At 39.4% G+C, this 22,658-nt stretch overlaps 1 protein-coding gene across 1 annotated transcript; it reads right to left on the reverse strand.

The window, feature by feature from the left end:
* Window positions 1-15,640: 15,640 nt before the first annotated feature.
* On the reverse strand, window positions 15,641-21,147 carry LOC124958166 (olfactory receptor 6X1). Its single transcript, XM_047515932.1, has 3 exons — window positions 21,129-21,147; window positions 20,262-20,272; window positions 15,641-16,591 (listed from the first exon to the last, which is right to left on the reverse strand). Exon 3 carries the CDS (start codon window positions 16,577-16,579, stop codon window positions 15,641-15,643), a length of 939 nt encoding a protein of 312 aa, XP_047371888.1. The 5' UTR covers window positions 16,580-16,591; window positions 20,262-20,272; window positions 21,129-21,147.
* Between the last annotated feature and the right edge of the window lie 1,511 nt (window positions 21,148-22,658).

Genomic DNA, 22,658 nt, shown 5'->3' on the forward strand with positions numbered 1-22,658 from the left:
TTCCTTTGCTTTCTCCTTTGAAACCGGGCAGAAAGGAGAGGGAGCTTTGGGTTCGAATATTGGCTTTTGCATTCATCATCAGCTGCAGAACCTCAGGCAGTTATCTCTACCTTTCTGAAATTTATAGAGTTCCTCTTGTAAAATGAGCATCATGTTACTGTTGCTCTGAGGACTAAGTAAGAACTGTTGGGAACATAGTGGATACTCAGAATAGTTGTTATTTTTCTCTTTTCCTGTGAATGTTTGTGTTTCCCGATGCCATTTGTTCATTTTTGTCTGGGTTGGTGACATTTCTGCCTCTACCTGCCATTCTGTCTTTTCTCTGCTTCATATCTGTCTTGCCTTATAAGTCACTTCTCCAGGTGCCCTGTGCAGGCTTTCTCTTCCCAGCTGTGTCTTACACAGTTCATTTTCATGGGACACATTGCTGAAATCTGTACTGTTTTGAACCAAACACATTAATAATTTTTGGTGGAGGGAGAGTTGTAGTAGGGTTCTCTGTGAAACAACTGGTAGGATATACAGGTATATAAATGGAGATTTATTATAGGAATTGATTCATGCAATTAGGGGGCTTTTAAGTCCTAGCATCTCTGTAAACTGGAGAATAGGGGAAGTTGGTGGTATAATTCAGCTCTAATTTGAAGGCCTGAGATCAGGGTAGGGGTGTGAGGTAAGGTACCAATGAAAGTTCAAGAATCTGAAGGTTAAACACTCTGATGTCCTAGTACAGGAGTAGATGGATGTCCCAGCTCAAGAAGAGACTGAGTAAGCTGAATGCAATAGCATACACCCAGCTACTCAGAAGGCTGCCACAGAAGGATTCCAAGCTTGAGGTTAGCCTCCACAACTTTGTAAAACCTGTCTCAAAGTAAAGTTTGAAAAAAGGCTGGGGATGAAACTCAGTGGTAGAATGCCCCTGAGTTCAATCCCCAGTATAGGAAACAAACACACACACAAACAAAACAAAACAAATAATAACAAGAAAAGAAAACAAGAAAGAAGAGAAGAAAAAGGAGGGAGAGAAGTGAATTTGTTTTTTCTCAGCTCTTTTGTTCTATTTGGGCCTTCAGTGGATTGGATGAGGGCCATCCACATTGTTGAGACGAATTTCTTTACTCGGTGTATTGATTCAAGTTCTAATCTCTTCCAGAAACATCCCCATGAACAAACCTATAAATAATGTTTTACCAATTATATGGGCATCTCTTAACTTGGTCAAATTGATAAATAAAGTTAGCCATCACAGAGAGGAATATACAATTCATGAAAGCCTACCTTGTGCTAAATGTTTTTGATATTTATCTTATGTAATATTAAAATACTAATGTTGGGGTTGGGGATATAGCTCAGTTGGTAGAGTGCTTGCCTTGCATGCACAAGGCCCTGGGTTCAACCCCTAGTACTACCCCCCACCCCCACCAAATACTAATGTTAAGTGTATAAAAATAAATATGTTCTTCTTTAAAACGTATTGGTTTTAAGGGAAAATAATTCAGCCACGGTGGCACACACTTGTAATCCCAGCTACTCAGGAGACTGAGGCAAGAGGATCACAAGTTCAAGGCCAGGCTTGGCGATTTTGCAAGACCCTGTTGTAAAATGAAAATTAAAAAGGACTAGGGTGTATCTCAGTGGAGAGCACTTACTTATCATATTTGAGAGTCTGGGTTCAATCCTCAATACTGTAAAAAATAATATTGAGTGACATTTGTTAAAGCACTGTAAGGAAGACTTTAGTCAGAACAATCACAATAGGCATGGGGACCCTACAAAAAGATTTTGTAAATACAGCACGGGCAAGTGGGAATTTTGTAACTGAGGATCAGGATAGGGGTCAGTATGCCATAGGAAAGCAGGTAACTGAAACTCCAAACCTTGATTCTTGTGTTCCAACAGAAGAAAATTTAAAGCGATGCAAGAAAACTTCATTATGAGTGAAAGTGAGGTAAAGTAAAGTGAGACTTAAACAGAGAGCACTCTCGAGAGAGTGGACCTTCTCTGAGCAGAGAATGACAAAGGAGACAATGCTGTCTCCACTTTTATTACTGTTTACCTTCTGTACTCTTTAGCAACCAGGTGTTTCATTTTTCCTGTACATCAGGTGGTGGAGTTTTCGACCTTAGTTGGTCCTCTTTGGAACTGTCAAGGTGGCCAGCCCATTTAGGGGGGCTTCGTCTACAAGTCAATCCCATGTTATTGTGGGCACTGGGATCAATAGGTGGTCAGAAGTTACCTTAGTGCCCCTGCGCTTCTATAGGAATCTAACTTCCCAGACAAAGGAAGACATCGATAGTCATAATTCCTAGCTTCACATCAACATCAATGGACTCTGTCAAGCATTAGTCTCATTAATGCTTTTCTTTTGACATATTTTCCTATTAGCTCCTTTGCTTCTGTTTGTTTTCTACAAACTACCACTCTTTGTTTTCTCATCCACCTTGAAAGTAATTTAAAGAAGCTACTAACATAATTTAAAGAACACATGTGACCTTACCATGTATTTCACTGCTTATTGCTAGTTACTACCTAACAAGTGGATGGAAAATTACTGAGAGGAAGCTTCAGGGGTGCAGGGAATCTGGTTAAATTAAGCTGATTGGATTCTTGCTGACGATAGGCCAGTGTCTGGACCTCACTGGGAAATGGCAGAGGATGAGGAAACTAATTAAATATTGAGGATCATCAGTTATCAAAGATGGGAATTCTGGATAATTCTGGCCTAGTTGGTTCTTTGTTAAAACTGGGTTTTACAAGGACGTGTTAATAGAATTAAGGTCCTCTGTGCACCCTGTGATTGGCCAATTAAGTGAGAGATGAAATGTTAAGAAAATTGACTATTTGAAAAGCCAGCTCAATGAGAAGAAAGGGGAGACTTCTATCAAAAAGCCCTTCTTGCGGGTGAAGAGCCTTGGGGGCACAAAGGGATTTTATAGGGAGGGGAAAGAGGAGCAGGACTGGAAGATTTTGTGCTGAGCAGGGTCTTGGTCATTCAGAGCATCTGTCTCCTTTCTTTTTCCTCTGGCCAGAACATTGCAGTAGACTTTGACCTTCTACTGCTAATTATTTTATATATATATATATATATATATATATATATATATATATTTCAACTTATTTTTTATTATTATTTTTTTACATGTATATAGAGTAACAATGTCTGTCTCATTCTACTGTTCTTCCCATCCCCACCGTCCCACCCTCCCCTCACCCTCTGCACAATCCAAAGTTCCATACCCTCACCCCCACTATGGATCAGCATCCACATATCAGAAAGAACATTTGGCCTTTGGTTTATTTGGGATTAGCTTGTTTCACTTAGCATGATATTCTCTAGTTCCACCATTTACCTGCAAAGGCCATAATTTAATACTTCCTTAAAACTGAGTAATATTCCATTGTGTTCATATACCACATTTTCTTTATCCATTCATCTGTTGAAGGCATTTAGGTTGGTTCCATAGTTTGGCTATTGCAAATTGAGCTGCTATAAACATTGATGTGACTGCATCACTGTAGTATGTTGATTTTAAGACCTTTGGGTATAAACCAAGGAGTGGGATAACTGGATCAAATGGTGGTTCCATTCCAGGTTTTCTGAGGAATCTCCATACTGCTTTCCAAAGAGGTTGCACCAATCTGCAGTCCCACCAACAATGTATGAGCAATTTTCCCACATCCATACCAACACTTATTATTGCTCATATTTTTGAAAATTGGCATTTTGACTGGAGTGAGATGAAATCTTAGTTTTGATTAGCATTTCTCTAATTGCAAGAGATGATGAACATTTTTTTCATATGTCTGTTGATTGATTGTATTTTCTTCTGTGAAATGTCTGTTCAGTTCCTTAGCCCATTGATTGGCGTATTTTTTTTTTTTTTTGGTGTTTTTTGAATTTGTTATATATCCTGGAGATTAGTTACTGCTTTAATTCTTGTATTTTCTTTCTTTTTTTTTTTGGTACTGGTGGGTGGAACTAGGAGCACTTTTATCACTGAGATCCATCCATAAGCCCTTTTTATTTTCAGAAACTATTCTGCCAAATTGCTAAGGTGGTCTCAAATTTGTGATCCAGAAGCTTTTGGGGTAAGCAAGGGATACACCTTCAAGGGAGAGTCTGGGCAACCCATTAGTCTGTGATTTAATGTTTTAAAAAAGGACAGTGGCTAAGGTATGGGCTATAGGAGAAGTCAGGACAGAGTTACAAAATCTGTACCAGTTTTTTCCAGCACTTGCATGTTGCCTTCATATTATTTTATTTTATTTTTTTTGGGGGGGGTAGTGGGGATTAAACCCAGGGCACTTAATTTTTATTTTTTATTTCGAAACATGATCACAGCCCTTTTATTTTTTATTTATTTATTTATTTTATACACTAAGTTGCTTAGGGTCTCACTAAGTTGCTGAGGCTGGTTTTGAACTCTTTATCCTCCTGCCTCAGCCTCCAGGCCACTGGGATTACGGGTGTGCACTGTAAGGCAGCTTGGAACCCGAGGCGATTCTAGCTGCTGCTGCGCAATCGCGCTGAACTGCCAACCGCTCGCTCATCTCAGTTGCGGTTCGCCAATAGCTCCCAGAAAAATGCACCGTGGACATGAGTTCTCACGCAAGAGACTTTATTATGCGGATGACTAACACGTCCGCTCCAGGGTGAAAAGAAAGGAAAAAAGAAGATGGCGTGTGCACTTCTCCCAGATGTTGGAATCTCCCAGGCTGGAAGGAACCAGTAGCGGAGGAGAATACTTGCAAGCTGACTGATGAACCAATAGCATTGAGCATGTTAGGACGTAACGTGGGAAGCAGGAAAATGGCGGCAGCGTAAGCCGGAAATTCCTGTAATGTAAGAGGCAGGCAGAGTGCAGATTGACAAGTGGTTGGGAGGCGGAGTATCAACTTTATATTACATGCACCAATGTGCAGGCACCTTCATATTACTTTATACAGGCAAGGGCATGAGTCAAGGGCATAAACCGAGGGTGAGGGCTGGGTAGCTCACAAATGCTTGTTTTGCATTTCAAATGCCTATTTCATGGGCATTTCTTGCATTTCAGCAGTTATTTGCAGCTTCTCCTTTGAGACTCAATTTATCTTTCTTTTTCTGAATCCCTAAATTCTATCTCAGTGTGATTCATTCACAATTTTTGCCATCACAAACCATGTTATACTGTTCATAGTTTGTGCATACAGGTAAATGTTACTCTGACAGACACTGAGAAAAAGTATTGCTGGGTCTTAGGTTCCCCACATTTCATTTATACTGCCAGGTTGATCCCCTGTACCAGTTTACACTCTTAATTGAAGCATATGAAAATATCCCCCCATATCCATGCCTTTACTACATATCTGCAAGTTGAGATTGGAAGATCACAAGCTTGAGGCCAGCCTGGGCAACTTAGGAAGACCCTGTCTCAGAATGAAATTTAAAAAGGGTTGAAGACGTAGCTCAGAGGTAAAATGCTCCTGGTTTCAATATAGAGGATCAAAAAGAAAAAGAAAAGTGAAGATACACGTTCTCAGAGCAGAATGTGGGATTTCTCAGAAGCAAGAAGGACTTTAGGAGTCTCAGGTTCTTCTTTTAGAGTGAACTTTGTGAGTGATGGGCAGGGGCATTGTGGGGCAATGATGTCAGCGTGCCGAACTTGGTTCTCTGATCATGGATCACAAGACATTTATGGTGATATGGTCTTATAGGATCTTTAGGTTTGTTAACGAAATCTTGGCCTTTGTCCCTGATGCCAATCCAATAACAAGGACATAGTTTTGAGAAAAAGGAAAAAGAAGTTTTATTACTTTGCTAGCAACAAAGAAACATAGGAAACTTCTGACCAGAGTCTGTGATTCTGCCCATCAGGAAAAACAGGGGTTTATTATTATTTGTTAATTTTTATTTTATTTTGAAAAAAATTTAAGGTTCTTCTAGTTACATGTGATAGTAGGATTCATTTTGACATAATTATAAAAGCATGGAATATAATTTGTTGTAATTCAGTCCCCCCTTTCCCTCCCCATCTCCCTTTCCCTATTCTCTTCCCTCTGCTCTACTGATCTTTTATTTATAGTTATTTTTAATTAGTGTCTTGTGGATGTACAAGATGGTGAGATTCACTGTGGTATAGTCTATATATGCATAGGAAAATTAGGTTAGGTTCATTCTACTATCTTTCTCTATTACATTCCCTTTGTCTATTCCACTGATTTTTCTTCTAGTCTATTTTTTTAACCCCTGCAATCCCCACCTGCCATTTTGGATTAGTTTCCATGTATCAGAGAGAACATTTGAACTTTGACTTTTGGGATTGCTTATTTTACTTATCATGATAGTCTCCAGTTCCATCCATTTACCTGCAAATGCCATGAAGTCATTCTTCTTTAAGGCTGAGTAATACTCCATTGTATGTATGTACTTTATTCGTCTGTTAAAGGGCATGTAGGTTGGAGCCATTCCATAGCTTGGTTATTGTGAATTGAGCCGCTATAAACATTGAATGTGACTGCATCACTGTAGTATGCTGATTTAAATACTTTGGCTATATACTGAGGAGTGGCATCATATGGTGGTTCCATTCCTAGTATTTTGAGGAATCTTCATACTGCTTTCCAGAGTATTTGCACTAATTTGCAGTTCCACCAACAATGTATGAGTGTATCTTTTCCCCCACATCCTCACCAACATTTATTGTTATTTGTATTCTTGATAATTCCCACTCTGGTTGGAGTGAAATGAAATCACAATGTAGTTTTAATTTTCATTTCTCTAATTGCTGGAGATGTTAAACATTTTTTCCTGTATTTGTTGACCATTCATAATTCTTCTTTTGAGAAGTATCTATTTAGTTTCTTTGCCCATTAATTGTTTGGGTTACTTGTTTTCTATGGTGTTAAGTTTTTTGAGTTCTTCGTATATCCTGGATGTTAATACCCTATTGGAGAATTAGGAGGCAAAGATTTTCTCCCTTTCTGTTGGCTCTCTCTTCATGCTCTTGCTTCCTTTGGTATTCAGAAGCTTTTAAATTTGATGCCATCCCATTTATTGATTTTTAAATTTTACTTCTTTGCTTTGGGAGTTTTGCTAAAGAAGTCAGTTCCTGAACCAACATGTTGGAGTGTTGGACCTACATTTTCTTCTAGCAATTGCAGGGGTTCTGGTCTAATTCCTAGGTCTTTGCTCCACCTTAAGTTGACTTTTGTGAAGGGTGAGAGACAGGGATTAAATTTAATTCTACCAGATTTTCAATTTTTCTAGCACCCATTAGTTAAGAAGGTTATCTTTTCTCCAAACTGTTTTCAGCACTTTTGTCTAGTATCAGATAAATGTATTTATATGGGTTTGTTTATGTGTCTTCTCTTCTATTCCACTGATCTTCATGCCTATTTTAGTGCCAGTATCATACTGTTAGTTACCATACCTCTGCAGTATAATTTAAGGTCTGGTATTGAGATGCCTCCTGCTTTACTTTTCTCATTAAGAATTGCTTTGGCTATTCTGGGTATCTTATTTTTTCAAATGAATTTCATAACTGCCTTTTCTAGTTCTGTGAAGAACATCTTTGGAATTTTGATGGGAATTGCATTGAATTTGTATTTTGCTTTCATAGTATCTCCATTTTGACACGATTAATTCTGCCCATCCAAGAATGTGGGAAATCTTTCCATCCTCTAAGGTCTTCAATTTCTTTCTTTAGTGTTCTACAGTTTTCATTGAAGAGATTTTTCACCTATTTTGTTAGATTAATTCCCAAGTATTTCATTTTCTTCAGGCTATCATGAATGGAATAGTTTTCCTAATTTTACTTGAGCAGATTCATCATTGGAGTATAAGAACATGATTCATTTGTGGCTATTGATCTTGTATCCTGCTACTTCATTGATGAGCTCTAGAAGTCTTCTGGTGGAGTTTTTTTTGGGTCTCCTAAATATAGAATCATGTCATTGGCAAACACATAGTTTGAGCTCTTCTTTTCCTATCTGTATCTCTTTAATTTCCTTCTCTTGCCTGATTGCTTTGACCAGAGTATCAAGTACTATGTTGAATAGGAGTGTCGAAAATGGGCATCCTCTTCTTGTTCTTTTTTTTAGAGAAGATGTTTTCAGTTTTTCTCCATTCATATTAATGCTGGCCTCCAATGACCCTCCTTTTTGCAGAACATGTGCTGGTTGGATTCCTGTTCTCTAGGATCCTCATCAATTCCCTTGATCAGGAGGTTGGGTGACTCACTGAAGTTGCAGAACCCTTATATGGGTTGTATCATTCTCTGGGTCCTCGCTGACTTACAAGGCAAGGGCCAAAGTACTGGCTGCTTTCTCCTTGGCCCTTTTAATTCCTTGATTTTGTTCTCCAAGTTTTTGTTTCAAGCATCCAGCAGACCTGTTTCACCAATGGGTTATAACTTCAGTGTCTGTAATTTTATAGGTACCTTTTTATTTAATTGGAGTCATATTAGTACTGGGAGTCAGTATTGTATCCTATATGTCTTCTAGGTGATGACTTATTGTCTTCAGTTAACTCAGATTGTTCTGTTAGAAGAAGTATTTCTGCAAAACACTAATAGACAACAATTATAAATCTTTATAAGGAAAATACAAAATAAATGCTAAAATATCTTTGGTATTTATTTAGCCTCTACAAAGACCTATATGTTTATCAACTCAATTACATACAAGTTTTACTTTCTTTTAAAATTATATTACAAACTAAATACCTTTTACAATGTGCCCAAATCTCTACTTAAGTTTTGTATTATATACCCTGTTTATTTTGAGATCACAGCAATCTTTACAGCAATAAAAACCTGTTTTTTGAATGCAACTTATATAAGTTTAATTCTGTGTACTTTGGAGACATCCTACATTAAGAAGAATGAGAAGCAGAGCCTTAACTCAGGTGAGGTTGGCCTCTTGACAAATCTTAAAGTGTTTTATTTCTGAAGCTGATATTTTACTCTTTTTTAAAAGTATCATTCTACAGAGTTGTCAGGTATTGTTTCCTGCGTCTACCCAAATCTCAGCTGACATAATACAACATTACATCTGAAACACGAATCAAACAGAAAGGCTAAGAGAGTTCTTAAGTTCTCTTTTGTGGAAAGAGTGGCAAAATGCTTTCATGCTCCACATTGTCAACCTTTGAATAAATCAGGCTCTCCTTATTGCCTCCCAAAAATACTTTTAAATTTCCATCCCAGTATAAAGAATGACATTAAATTTTATGTATAACTTATTGACAACAGGTTACCTTTATCCAGTTAAAAAACATTAAATGACATAAATAAATACCAACTAAATTTGTTATTTCTATATAAATCTTAAGGAGATTATTGCTACACATAATTTTAGTTTGGAGAACACCAACTAAATTGTTTTCTATTTTAAAAGGCTATATAATTGAAGAACATGAATACATCTAATATACAAAGAAGCCAATAATGGTTAGCATCACAATTATGCAGATGTCCTGTATCATCTAAATTTAACTTTTAAAGTAAAAATCAGTATCCATAGTATATAGTAAAAATAATCACTGGTCTGCATAGTTTAGCAGTACTAGCAGAAAGCTAAGGATGGCCTTAAATCTCTTACACATTTAGGAAACAATGTTCATGATGAGAAACAGACTTAGTGAAAGCAAACAGATATAAACTAGGTTTTTAAATGGCAGTGTGGTCCTTCTATGTTAGGTAAAATAGTGTATAAAAGAGAGCACTTATTGGTTATCTTGCTTATGAACCTATATAAAGTTTCATTTTGTAAACTTTTACATAACAGACAAGGCTCATACAAACATAGTTCTCAGATATATATATGTATTTAGGTGTCAGCTATATTGTTATAACCTAAAATAATAATTGTTTAACCAGTTACAAAATGATCATTTACAACTCTTTTAAACCAGTATAAACCTTAATTCCTTTAAGACTTACTTTCCCTAAGTACTAAACCTAAGAGACAAAAGAAAATTATCTTTTATAGTATTTTTTTTTTCTTTTTTCCTCGTTTGAGTGACTGGGGATTTGAACCGCGGTCCTTGCGCATGCTAGGCGAGCGCTCTCCAGAAGGAACTATTTCTTCAGCTCGAAAATTATCTTAATAGATAAGAGCAGATCAATGTTTCAGACTTTGTTTCATGTTAGTTACATAAAAATTCAAATAACTTTGACTGACTGTGCTAATTATAGCCAATTTAATCACAGACATAACATTTTTGAGATTTTCTTTCAATAAACCTTCTTATACTTACTTAGACATTCTATAGCTTCAATATATCCTTAGTTTCTCAGAGGCTGCCAACAAAATACAGGTTAGCTTTAACTCATTTTTTTCTTTTCTGGGCTCAGTTGTTTATCCTGCCAGTCTTCTCATGCATTTAATTTGATGGGACACTGTTATAGCAAGAATTGCTCTGCCCCAGTGTTGGACATCCCCTGGCAAAATGGGTGTCCTGTCAGATCTTACAAGGGGAGGACACTCTTATCCCCAGGTCATAAACTAAGAGGGCTAGAACCTACTGCCCAGTCCTTTATGGCCAGCAACTGCCATTCCTCACCCCATGGGCAAAAGGGGCTGGGAGGTAGAGCAGAGGCCAGGTTTTCTTTGCTTATTTTTCTTCTGCCCAGGTGGCTTTCCTGAGATTCTCTTTTTCTAGCCCTGAGATGGTGTTCTTGACTCAGGTAGAAGATCTACAGCTGCATGGGGCAGTCTGGGAAACAGTGCTGGGAGTACCAGCACTGGGTTGAAAGGACTTAAAATTTCTTCACCCTTTCTTCTGGTATCCTTGCATACCAGAGGCAGTGCCTTTTTGCATCCTCAACTTAGTTTTTGATTGTTCAGTCTCCTTTTTATGCAACTGTATAAGTGCCTGTGCAAAGAAAAATCTCTTACATATACTTTATCTCTGACAGACCAACTCCAGCTGCAATATTGTTCAATAATCCAGAAAATCATTCAAATGCCAGATTGTGTAATGGTAAAATATCTTTTGTTTTTAGACAGGCTTATACATATAGGTGGCCTATTCATTCAAGATCTTTCTTCCCAAGAGATTACTGATAAGATGCAGCATAGTCCCAAGTCTTAAAGGGTCAATAACAGACACATACAGAAAAGAAACACAGAGAGACAACCAGAGAGGATCCCCCAAACTATGGTTTACAGGTGGGAATCTTTAAAGCAGGTCTTCCAGGATCTTTCCCTAGAGATTGCCTATGGATCAATGCAGTTTTGCCCATGTCTTAAAAAGGGCAGTAATAGAGGGACAATCAGAGAGAATTCCTGAACCCAAGGCCAACAAATTGATGAGAACCCAGAACAGATCAAAAAGAAATAAATATCACTAGTTTCTTGAGGTCTGCTTAACTGCAACTCCTATACCAGTGGTTCCAAAGATGTCCCCACAAAGAGGGACCAAATCTTTCCATGAGCAGGAACCAGATGCACACCAGGGCACTTGCCAGGTGGCTGAGGGTGTTGTGACTTTACTGTATTCAGTTTTCCTTATCTCAAAGTGAATGGAGATGGAGCAACCTGTACCATTCACAAAGAGATGGCAGGAGCTCCCCAAAGCAAAAGGAACTTTGGCAACTACTGGGATAGTCCTCAGTCCTTCCCTTTACTCATGGGAACAGCTCCTCTGGTTTGACTGGAGGCAAACTCACCCATCTCCTAACTCTTCAGCAGTTGGCTCTCAGCAAGTTTGCCAGCCACCTTGCTTCCTCAGCACGGAAGTGGGAGTGCTTGGAGTGCCAGGCCTGCTCAAGAAAGCTGGAGCAGGAGCTGCTCTAGGTCCCATCTGGGCCACCAATTTGTTACCAAAAGTTCAGCCATTGTTCTTGATACTAATCCAATAATGAGGATGTGGTTTTAAGAAAAAGGAAAAAAAAAAAAAAAAAAAGAAGTTTTATTGTTTGTGAGCCAAGGAGAAACACAGGAGACTCCTGTGCCAGAGGCTGAAATTCTGACCATCAGGGGAAATAGATGATTTTTAAAGAGGCCATTGAAAGGTATTACTCCAGCTATGCTCTGGCTAGAGTTGTAATTCATTTGTTAATTTGGGACAACCAGAGAAGAACTTCTGGTACAATCCCCAAGATCTTCTGGTACAAGATATTCTGGTACCTAGATCTTCTGGTGCAATCCCCAAGTTTGAATTTGTTCCTGTGGTGTTTGTGTGCTCAAGGACAGTTAACTTTGCCTGGGATGGGGAAGAAAGTTAATACAATTTACCCCGAGATTAGGGAGAGGTAGAATTAGGGAGGAGAAGGGAGAGATAAAGAGAAAGAAACATATCTGGGTTTAAAAATAAGTTGCTGTGGCAGAGCATCAAGGGCTAGATTCAAAGCATAAAGTGGACCATTATTACCATTGTCTCTTCCACCTGATAATGTTTGGAATGTGCCTGTATTATAGGTTTCTTAAAATTCATCTCCCTTTAATTTATCTAATCTGAAAATACAGATTAAATGGCACACTTAAACTTTAATAAAAATGAGGCAATTTTCATGGATCAGTGAAGTTATAGCAACTCCAAAATTTATAGATTTTTTTGAAATTTAGGAGTTATGGGCATGAAGGAAAAACAGGTCTAGGGTATAAGTCTGAGCCTGGAGTTTTTAGATTTATAGTTTCAGTTTCTTTTTCATTCCCTTTGGCATAGTATGACTTACAACACCTTGACAGATATAAGAAAACCCACAAAAACCACGCCGGACACGAGAAATCACATAAGAGTGTTTATTAAGCAAACAGAGTGTCTCCCTGCAGGGTAAGAGAGAAAATGAGAGGAAAAGAGAAGAAAGGGAGAAAGGGCGTGTGCAAGAAAGAGTGTGGAAAGCAAGGAGGAGAAAGAAAGTGAGTTGGAGAGAGAAAGCATGAGAAAAGATGGTGGGGTAACTACCCTTAAGCAGTTGAATTCCACTGGGCTAACGGGGACCAATAACAGAGAAGGATACTTGCAAGTTGACTGATGAACCAATAGCTAGCTAGGATGTTCATAGACTGACGAGTGGTTGGGAGCGGGGAAAATGGCTGTGCCAGAAAGGGCGGGGAGAGCAGCTTTCAGACTGACAAGCTAGGTTGTGATGCAAAGGGTGGGGAGCAGCTTTCAGACTGACAAGCTAGGTTGTGATGCAATGGAAAGGACGGGGGAGCAGCTTTGTCTTACAACAGATACTATAAAGAAGGGAAGAACAGGTGTGAAAATACCAATAGACTTCAATACACGAAAATCAAATACAACACAAATCCACACATTTTCATGTCTTATTCACTTATTGGTACGATGCACCAGTGGATGACCAATGTTCCTTGTACTGATTCTACTGGGGAAAAAGAATCCTCTTTTTCTTTCTTTTTTTTTTTTGGTAGTCTACCCAGGTATCAGTTCTAAGAAATGGAATGCCAGAGTTGGAGAAACCTGTCCAGCAGTGAAGCTTCCAACATCTGAGCACCAAGAGAGTGTTATGTATTACAAAAAGTCTTCCAGGGAACCATCCCTGAGGTCCGACTTTTCTTCACCTAAATGGGAGGTCAAAGAAATCAACGAGGCGTTGTCAGCTTCCAGTGCCTGCAGTAATTGGAACATTGTTTTAAGGAAAAAGAGCCACCAGGGCCACAGAGAAAACATGACAGCTTGATTTTACAGTACACCTCACTGTGTCTTAGGCCTCTAGAGCCAAATGGCTTTCTAAAATGTGTATATTCCACTTTTCTCCAAGAGAATAAAGAATCACACAAGGACTCATCCACACAATTTCACAAATAATTGACTCCTCAGGTTCTTGGATATTATTATTTTTTTTTTTTACTATGAACTTCAGTGAAAGGTGAGGTCCTAGGTTGATATGAACCAAATCATTGGCAATGAACTTTTGAGTTAACTCATTGCTAAAGATATGTGCACTTTAGTTAAGCAGCATTTCCATGAAGTGTTTGCTCCATAAAATGTTAGTTATTAAAAAGAAGTCTCAGAATTAAAAATGAGGGTGATGCAAACTTAGGAAAGTTTAAGCAGGTTCCTTTACTATTGAACTTCTCAGAATTTTTTTTGCGGGTGGTACCAGGATGAACTCAGGGGCACTTGACCACTGAGCCACATCCCCAGCCCTATTTTGTATTTTATTTAGAGGCAGGGTCTCACTGAGTTGCTTAGCACCTCACATTTGCTGGCTTTGAACTCATGGTCCCCCTGCCTCAGATTCCTGAACCACTGGGATTACAGGTGTGTGCCACTGTGCCTGGCACTTCTCAGAAGTTTTAACACTATATTGAAGAACAAATTTCCCAGATCCCAAGCTTATGCATACGAAAGTGCCTGCTATATGACCTTGAACCCAACCCATTTTGCATTTCATTAAAAATCATGAAGTTATGGTTTGGATATGAGGTATCTCCCCTAAAAACTCGTATTAGACAATACAGGATGTTCAGAGTTGAAGTGATTGATTGTGAGAACTGTAACCTAATCAGTGTGTCAATCCATTTGATTTGATTACTGGGTGATAACTATAGGCAAGTGGGGTGTCACTGGTGGAAGTTGGTCACTGGTGAAGGTCTTAGGGGAGTATATATTTTGGTCCTGGCTCCTCATGTTCTCTTTACTTCCCAGTTGCCATGAGCTGAGCTGTGCTTCTCCACTATTCCTTTCTACCATGATGTTCTGTCTCACGTTAGGCCTAGAGCAATGGAGTCAGCTGACCAGAGACTGAACCTCTGAAATGTGAGCCCCAAATAAACTATTCTTCTTCTGAGTTGTTCTGGTCAGGTATTTTAGTCACAGCAATGAAAAGCTGACTAACACACATGACCATAATTATTGATATAAACTAACCCTGCCTGTAAGCCATGAAGTTCATGTAACCTTGGGACTAAGTTTTCCAGGAACAAGATCTTGATAGTTACATTTTCTCTGATGCATCTATTGTTTGCACATGTCTACCTACATCAAATCCCCAAAACTGGCATAATCCATGAAATGTAAATCAGAATTTCTCATAAGATGTATTCAAGTTTTTGTACTATCTGAGAAGGAAAACTTTAGGTTTACCTACAAATTTGCATCATATCAAGATGGAAGCATTCTTATTCACATATTATCAAACAGAAACCTGAGTCATTTTAAACATTGCTGAAAGAACATTAGTATTCATCAGGATACTCCAGCATACTTCTCTTATGGTGAAGTTAAGAGCATTGAAACAATGAGACATGGGATGCCTTTGGCAAGGAGAGGAGGCAAAGAGGGCTACCATAAACAAAGAGGGGGATGAGATTCCTTACACTTTTCTGAAGTTGTTGACATTTCATCCCTGACCATAGTGATTTCTATGTTTAGTTTATAATTGAGAAAGTCCTTAGTTCTACCTCATGCATCTGAAAGTATCCTAGGATTTTCTTTATGGAGAATTGGGTCACTTATCTTCAAGGAGAACTCCCAGTTCATTTATATGTAACAAACTCTTGGAGGGGCCCCTAACCATCATAATTTGCTTTCATATCTTTATTTTGCCACAACACTGAACTTCTGTTTTTTTTTTTTTTTTTTTTTTTTTTGTGGAGGTGGAGTTCTCTTTTGCCATACTTCTCTGCAATCCTGTTTCATATTTAAGTTTTGTATCTGCATTAAGCTCAAGGTGATGTGCTGTGTGTTTTACTTGGCATGCTGGGTCTTTGGACAAGTCATTGCTTTTCTTAGGGCTCCTTTCACCTCCTTGTTTCTAAAGGTATAAATAAAGGGATTGAGAAGGGGCGTGAGAATAGTGTTCAGCACAGACACCACCTTATTAATCTTAAAGGAGGAGTGTGCTGTGGGTCTCAGGTACATAAACAGAACAGCTCCATAAAGCAGGGAGACAACTGTCAGGTGAGAACCACAGGTGGAGAAAGTCTTTTGGCGGCCTGCGGCTGAAGGAATTCGTAAGATGGTAGACAAGATGTAGATATAAGAAATGACTGTAAAGAGGAGTGACCCTGGGATCACAAAGATGGTTGCCAGGAGACCCAGTAGTTCCAAAATGCTGGTATCTGCACAAGCTGCTTTCAAGATGGGACCAACGTCACAGTAGAAATGATTAATGACATTATTGCCACAGAATGGCAACTGGATGAGTAGCATTGTCTGACAAAGGACAATGGTGAAACCCACCACCCAGGAGCTGAGGGCCAGCTGCAGGCAGAGGTTGCTGGTCATGATGGAAGGGTAGTGAAGGGGCTTGCAGATGGCCAGGTATCGGTCAAAAGACATGATAGTCAGGATCAAGAACTCAGTGGTGCCCAGGAAGAAGTGGAAGAAGGCCTGCAGCAGGCAGCATGGAATGCAGATGACTGTTTTTGCTACTACAAAGGTTTCAAGCAGTTTAGGGATGACTGTGGTGGTGTACCAGATCTCTAGGAAGGCCAAGTTGCAAAGGAAGAAGTACATTGGGATTTGCAACCTGGGCTCAGCCCAGACAATAACAATAATGAGCCCATTGCCAGCAAGGGTTAATATGTAGATGAGAAGGATCACTATAAAGAGAGGGACTTGTAATCCTTGGATGCCAGGAAAACCTAGGAGGATGAACTCTGTGATTGCTGTGCCATTTCTCATGTCCCTTGATACCTAGAAAGACAGCAAGGAAGTAACTCTTTAGAATCATATATACATATATTTATTTATTTTTGTTAGTGAAGAGATTTTAGTTCTTAACCTACTTTACATATGAACTTTCTGGTTGCATTTTATGTTTGCCTTTCTGACTTACATTTTGCATGTTTCGCTTATAAGCAGTACCTAGTTGGGTTTTCTAAATAGTTTGACATTCACTCTCATTTATTGATTGGTGGATTGATTTTTTTTTTCTTATTTGCAGTAGCACTGGGGATTGAAACCAGGGGACTTGTGCATGGAGGAAAGCACTATCACTGAGCTACATTCACGGCCTCCTCCTTAGAATCTGAAAGTACATTTGACTATAGTTGGGACAATAACAAAGAAACCCCCCTTCCAAAACAAAAACAACTACTTCAAACCAAGATTCTGACTATTTAAGGTCCTTGACTGCCACACATACTAATGCATACCAGGTACCCTTACTTTCTGATAACTTAACTGGCTTTGATAGCCAAACCAGCTTTTAATGGACTCTCAAAGTATTAAATACACTTGACAAATGGAAAATAATTTTTTCACCTTTATGCAGGTTTGAGAGTAATCCTTTTTTTTTTTTTACAGTAATCTTTTTAAATGTGATAGCTTATCAGTCAACATGATCATTTGAAATGGGTAGTGTGTATAATGGGGTGTGTATGTAAACATAACTGTGAGTTCATAAGAAATTAATCCCCACTCCTGTATTATATTCTGAAAGAGAATTCTTGATAATATTGCAGATAAGTTTAAGGAAGCCTATACTATGTGTATGTGTGTACAGTAAAATAATGAAAAAATGTTGCCATTATATTAGTGGTGGGATACAACTGAGGTAATGGAACAAATGTTTTTCTGATGGATTCACTTCCACATTCTAAGTCAGATTTTTTTCCCCTTGTGATACTAGGATTGAACCCAGGAGCCCTCTACCACTGAGCTACATCCCCAGACCTTCATTTTATTTTTATTTTTATTTTGAGGCTGGATCTCACTAAGTTGTCCAGGCTGGCCTTGAACTTGTCATCCCTCTGCCTCAGCCTCCCCAGGAGCTGGGATTACAGGCATGTGGCACCACTCCTGGCTCAGATTTTCTTTCTTTTCCTTCCCTCCTTCCTTCTTTCCTTCTATCCTTCTTTCCTTCCTCTCTTCTTCCTCCCTCCCTTAATGCTCTACCGCTGAGCCACACCTCCAGACCCATTTTTTCTTCTAAAGGATACTAAAAAAGCACTCAGAACTAAACAAGCAAAACTATTTAGGAGGTAGAAAAATGCACAAATTAAATTAGAATTTCCAGGATCAGCAGAATCATAGTTTGATTAGGTATGAATGTACCTAGTAAATGTATGTTGGACAAAGATCTGCAAACATTAATCTAGGAAGGTGAAAAGGCAAGGAAGTGTTGAGCAAAGCAGACCAGAAATCCTGGAAAGTACATTCCTATCAAAAGCTCCTTTTGTGACTATCTTTTTATATCAATAAAGCATTCCTATTTTTATAACTGTATGTTCTACTAAACTTCATTAGAAAGTAGTAAATGACACCCTTTCTCATTGAGGATAATCTTCTTTATCCATTTCCTTTGAATGGGTAAAGGAAAATTATTGTGATATGAGTTGTACAATTTTTAAAATACACAAAAAACAATATTAAAGAGGCTACCCATGGTGCATAAATAGGTGTTGAATTCTCTGAGATCTTAGGGAAGAAAAATACTTCCACTTGCTCCTCTCCTTTCTAGACCAAGCAAAGATTATTCTTTGTTTATACTCACAAGCTCCAGTGCTTTTCTGTGAAATGATGAAAGCATTTGAATTTGCACTGATGGCCAATGTAAGTGACCGTGAGCTTGGTCCTTCTACATGGTCTGGATATGGAATTATCTTCATTTCCTAAGCAGAGGAGAGGGGCAATCTCTGCAGCTCAGTATAAAATTTCTAAGGGTTAAGCATTCCACAATTTTTAGAACTAGTTTTATGAATTCCACAAGCACTTTTTTTTTGAAAGTTTATTATGTTTCAGTGCTGCTATGCCATTAAAGAACCAATTATTAGATAGGGAGAGAGACCATATATGAATATATGATAATTAAAATAGGACCCAGTGAGGGCTGGGGATATAGCTCAGTTGGTAGAGTGCTTGCCTTGCAAGCACAAGGCCCTGGGTTCAATCCCCAGCACTGAAAAAAAAAAAAAAATAGGACCCAGTGAATCAGAGTGTAGAGTTGTATGCTGATTGCTTTGGGAATACTTAGAAGGGAAACCTTACCCAAGCTGGGCAGAGGTTAAAGGAGGCTTTCCAGAGAAAGGGAGACTTAAGTGGAGTTCTAGAGTTAAATAGGAAGAGTGGAGTAGGAAGGTAACAAAGATCCAAGACTTGTGAAATAGAACCAGAGCAAGGAGTCCCACCTGAGCTGGAGCTAGGTTCACCCTGCACTTCTGATAAACTAATGGCTGGGGCACTTTACATGATAGAGTCATGAGAGTTTTGGAGGAGAGGGCCTTGAGTCAGGAAATTTGCTAACATGGGGAGAATGTGTGTGTATGTGTGCATGTAAGAAATATGGTATCAACTTCCTTCCTAAAACATGTGCATGTGGGTCAAAGCTTTATGAAGAAAGGGGCTGCAGGTGGTGTCTGAATGAGCTCTTTTGAGACCCTGCTCATAGACAGCACTATTGTGGTATTCAGGTAATCATATGGGGGCCCAGACAGGCAAGAGACATATTCTCTCTACTCTTGGCATAGAAACCATGAGGACCTTAGAGTAGAAAGCAGTGGGTGGTAGCAGAAAGATGCTAATGGAAGTGGCAGTACCTGGTGACCCGAGCAGTCCTTAGCAGAAGTGACAGCAACAGCAATGCCTTGCAAGAGATGCAGAGCCAATAGAAGTGGCAGGAATCTGCTGGCTGCTGTTTAGCTTTATGGGCCAGGCTGTAAGGTTGTGAGGGAAGTTCAATGTCTTGAGCTAAAAGGTAAAAGCCGCATTCAGAGAAAAACAGAAAAGCAACCCTATTAAGGTTATGGAGTAAGAACACTAGATTAAACATTGTTGTCTAAATGCTTATCGAAATTCAGTCCTGTACTCTAGAATTTTTTCTTCTCTTTTAGAAAAGTTCAAATTTTAGGGTCAAAAGATATTCCTCCTCATTTCCTGAAAGCAGTGAGTTGTCTCTCTGCTCACACTGTAGTGCACCTCTCCCACCTCACTGTCGTCCTTCATCGGTATTTGAGTACAGTCTCCTAACTGGACCCTCTTTCTCCCAACTTGCCATACTTTTTCTTACCCACAGTTCATATTATTAGCAAGGACGAGCATTCTAAAACAGTGTCACTCCTCAGAACCTTGAGTGCAACACCCCAGAGTCCTTAGCATGACATTCAAAGTCACATGGTCACCAAATCTTCTGCCATGTTTCCCTCTCTCTTCCCCTTTCTTATTGATTGAATTACTCAGGTTCAGAAGTTGGCAAACCATGGCCCTGCTTTTGTCAATAAGGTTTTACTGGAACACAGCCACACTCACCTGTTTGTATGTGGTCTGTGTTTGCTTTTGTGTCGTAATGACAGAGTTGATAGCTCTAACAGAGACCATTTAGCCCCCAAACCCTAAAATATTCACCACCTGGCCTTTACTGAAGCACTCTGCTAAGCCCTGTTTACTTGCCTGGGTATGCCATCGTCTTTTTTGTTTCTGAGTTATTGCTGTTAGGGTCCAATATCGACTGGTCCCCGATATTGACTGATCCCCACGGTAATGCAAGACACACAACGAAGTTTTATTGCAAGCTTGAGCCTGGACCGCAACCAGCCTCTAAGACCATTGCAATGGCTGAGTGGGGAGCAACCCTGAGGAGCGAGGAAAGCCTTCTATTTAAGAGATTTCCAAGCATTCACATACAAAGACCTGTATGTTATTAGTTAACATTTGAACAGCTAAACATTAGTCCTCCTCTGGTTGGGTCCTGCCAATCTATTTGATTCTCATTGGGTCCCGCCAGAACTGAACGGTCCTAGAGGAAGAAGGGAGGAGGGAAGGGGTGAACTATGCAGGAGATGAGTCGGGGCTAGGCCCCCCTGTCCTTGAGAGATAAGGTTTCCAGGCAGCTGCACATTCCTCAGACAAACAACTCTTAACAACCTTGATAAGCACAGGGACCCAGCAGTCCTGTTTGTCCTGTATTGGCTCTTGAGGGTGCAGTCGCAACTGCCTGCATCCAGGTGATTAAGACAGTTAGCTGCACAGAGATCACCCTGTTCTCAACATTGCATATCTGTTCCCTTTGCCTATAATAAATACCCTTTCACACTTTCTCCATTATTTGACTAAGTCCGTCTGAGCCACCTCAATGGAAGTCTCCCCTGATTTCGCATCTCTAGGCCAGTCAAGGTGCCTCTCCTACAGTCTTCCATTATGCTCTGTGCATGTCTGTATCTGAACACTTACCAAATGCAGTGACTCTAAGCACCTCAAGGGCAGCAATATTATCCGCAGAATCTAAGCATAGGGCTTAGTACAAAGTAAGTCCTCAAAAGGAATTTCCTGAATGATTATGTAAGTGGTTAGAGTGTTGGCAGTCTCCCTCCAGTTACCTGAGTTTGTGTGAATTGATACATGCACATGTTTATATGGGTTACTCTCTTTCATTTTTCAAATACTGGAGTTATTTCATATCAGAGACTGTGTGCTGAGTCATTTGTCTCCAAGTGTGCTGTGGCTTCCTGCTTCTCCATATGCAATCTTCCCCTAATCCCCGAATGATGAATTGTATTGTGTTCTGGTTCCTCTGCCAGCTTTTCCATACTGCCGGAGTACAAATAACTATTTTATTTTTTTGGTGGGGGGGCAGAGTTGGAAGGGGGTTGATTGAACCCAGAGGTGCTCTGCCACTGAGCTACATCCCCAACCCTTTTATATTTTATATTGAGATAGGCTTTCTCTAAATTGCCCAGGCTGACCTTGAACTTTCAGTCCTCTGACTCAATCTCCTGAGTAACTAGGAGTACAGGTGTGTGCCACCACTCCCAGCAGGTAACTATCTTTTACTCACTTAATGCTCAGTGGTTTGAAACTGAGGTGAGTTGTTTTCCTGAGGGGCCGGGGATTCGAACCCGGGTCCATGAGGGCGATAAGCAAGCACTCTACACATTGAGCTATTTGCCCACTCCCTAGGTGAGTTGTTTTTTCCCCCAAGCTATGTTGTTACAATAAAGGATCCTGCCCTTTTCTTTTTTTCCCTTTATTCATTTATTTATATGTGCCTTATATATGCTAGGCAAGCACTCTACCCCCGAGCCACAACCCCAGCCCTCCCGCCCTTTTCAAAGTCTTAGAAGAAGAAAAAGAAGAAGAGTATTAACATTTTCATTTTCTTTTCTGGATTTGAGTTAAGGGGTGAAATGCCTTAAACTTTGTTTTCTTGACTTATTTCCTTTGTTTTAAAATTGTTGGCAAGGATCAATTTCAGTTTTCAAGACTTAAGTCATAGAATAAATTTGAAGATGCCCAGTGTGGTACAACCTTAAAGCACAGACACCAAATATATATATTATACCTTGCACGAAGGGAACTAAGCATCCATCACTACTTGGGAGAAGATGCTAAATTGGAACTTGAAGCAAGACAAGTAGTTTGAAGTTCACCCTGAAGGTTGAAGGGTGTGGGTAAGAGGCAAGAAATAAAGACCACTTTCATTTAGGAAGGTCCAGGTTCAGGGCATGCTATGACTTTTCCTACATGAGACTAATTTGTTTGAGTTTGCTTATAGACATCAAGGCATCAAGGCTAACTTTGTCTGTTCATTCTAAATAAAAGCAAAATTTTGTCCAAAATAGTAATCTTTGCCTCTGTGGCCAACCAGTACTTACTAGTGGTTCCCAGGAAAATATTTCTGGTCTGGAAGTGTGTCCTTGCCCACTAGTGGATCCAAAGAAAGGAGAGTATGTTGTAAAGCCAGTTTAACTGAAACAGAAAAAAAATTATTTTCCTCTTTTTTGCACTAGAAATATGAGTCTTTCTAGAATTTAAGGCAAGTGCATTT

This window comes from Sciurus carolinensis, chromosome 11 (genome assembly GCF_902686445.1).
Source record: "Sciurus carolinensis chromosome 11, mSciCar1.2, whole genome shotgun sequence".
Classification (NCBI taxonomy): Eukaryota; Metazoa; Chordata; class Mammalia; order Rodentia; family Sciuridae; genus Sciurus; species Sciurus carolinensis.

Excerpts from the sequence above, each read along its gene's own strand:
- LOC124958166 (XM_047515932.1), bottom strand. The coding sequence starts at position 16,579 with ATGAGAAATGGCACAGCAATCACAGAGTTCATCCTCCTAGGTTTTCCT.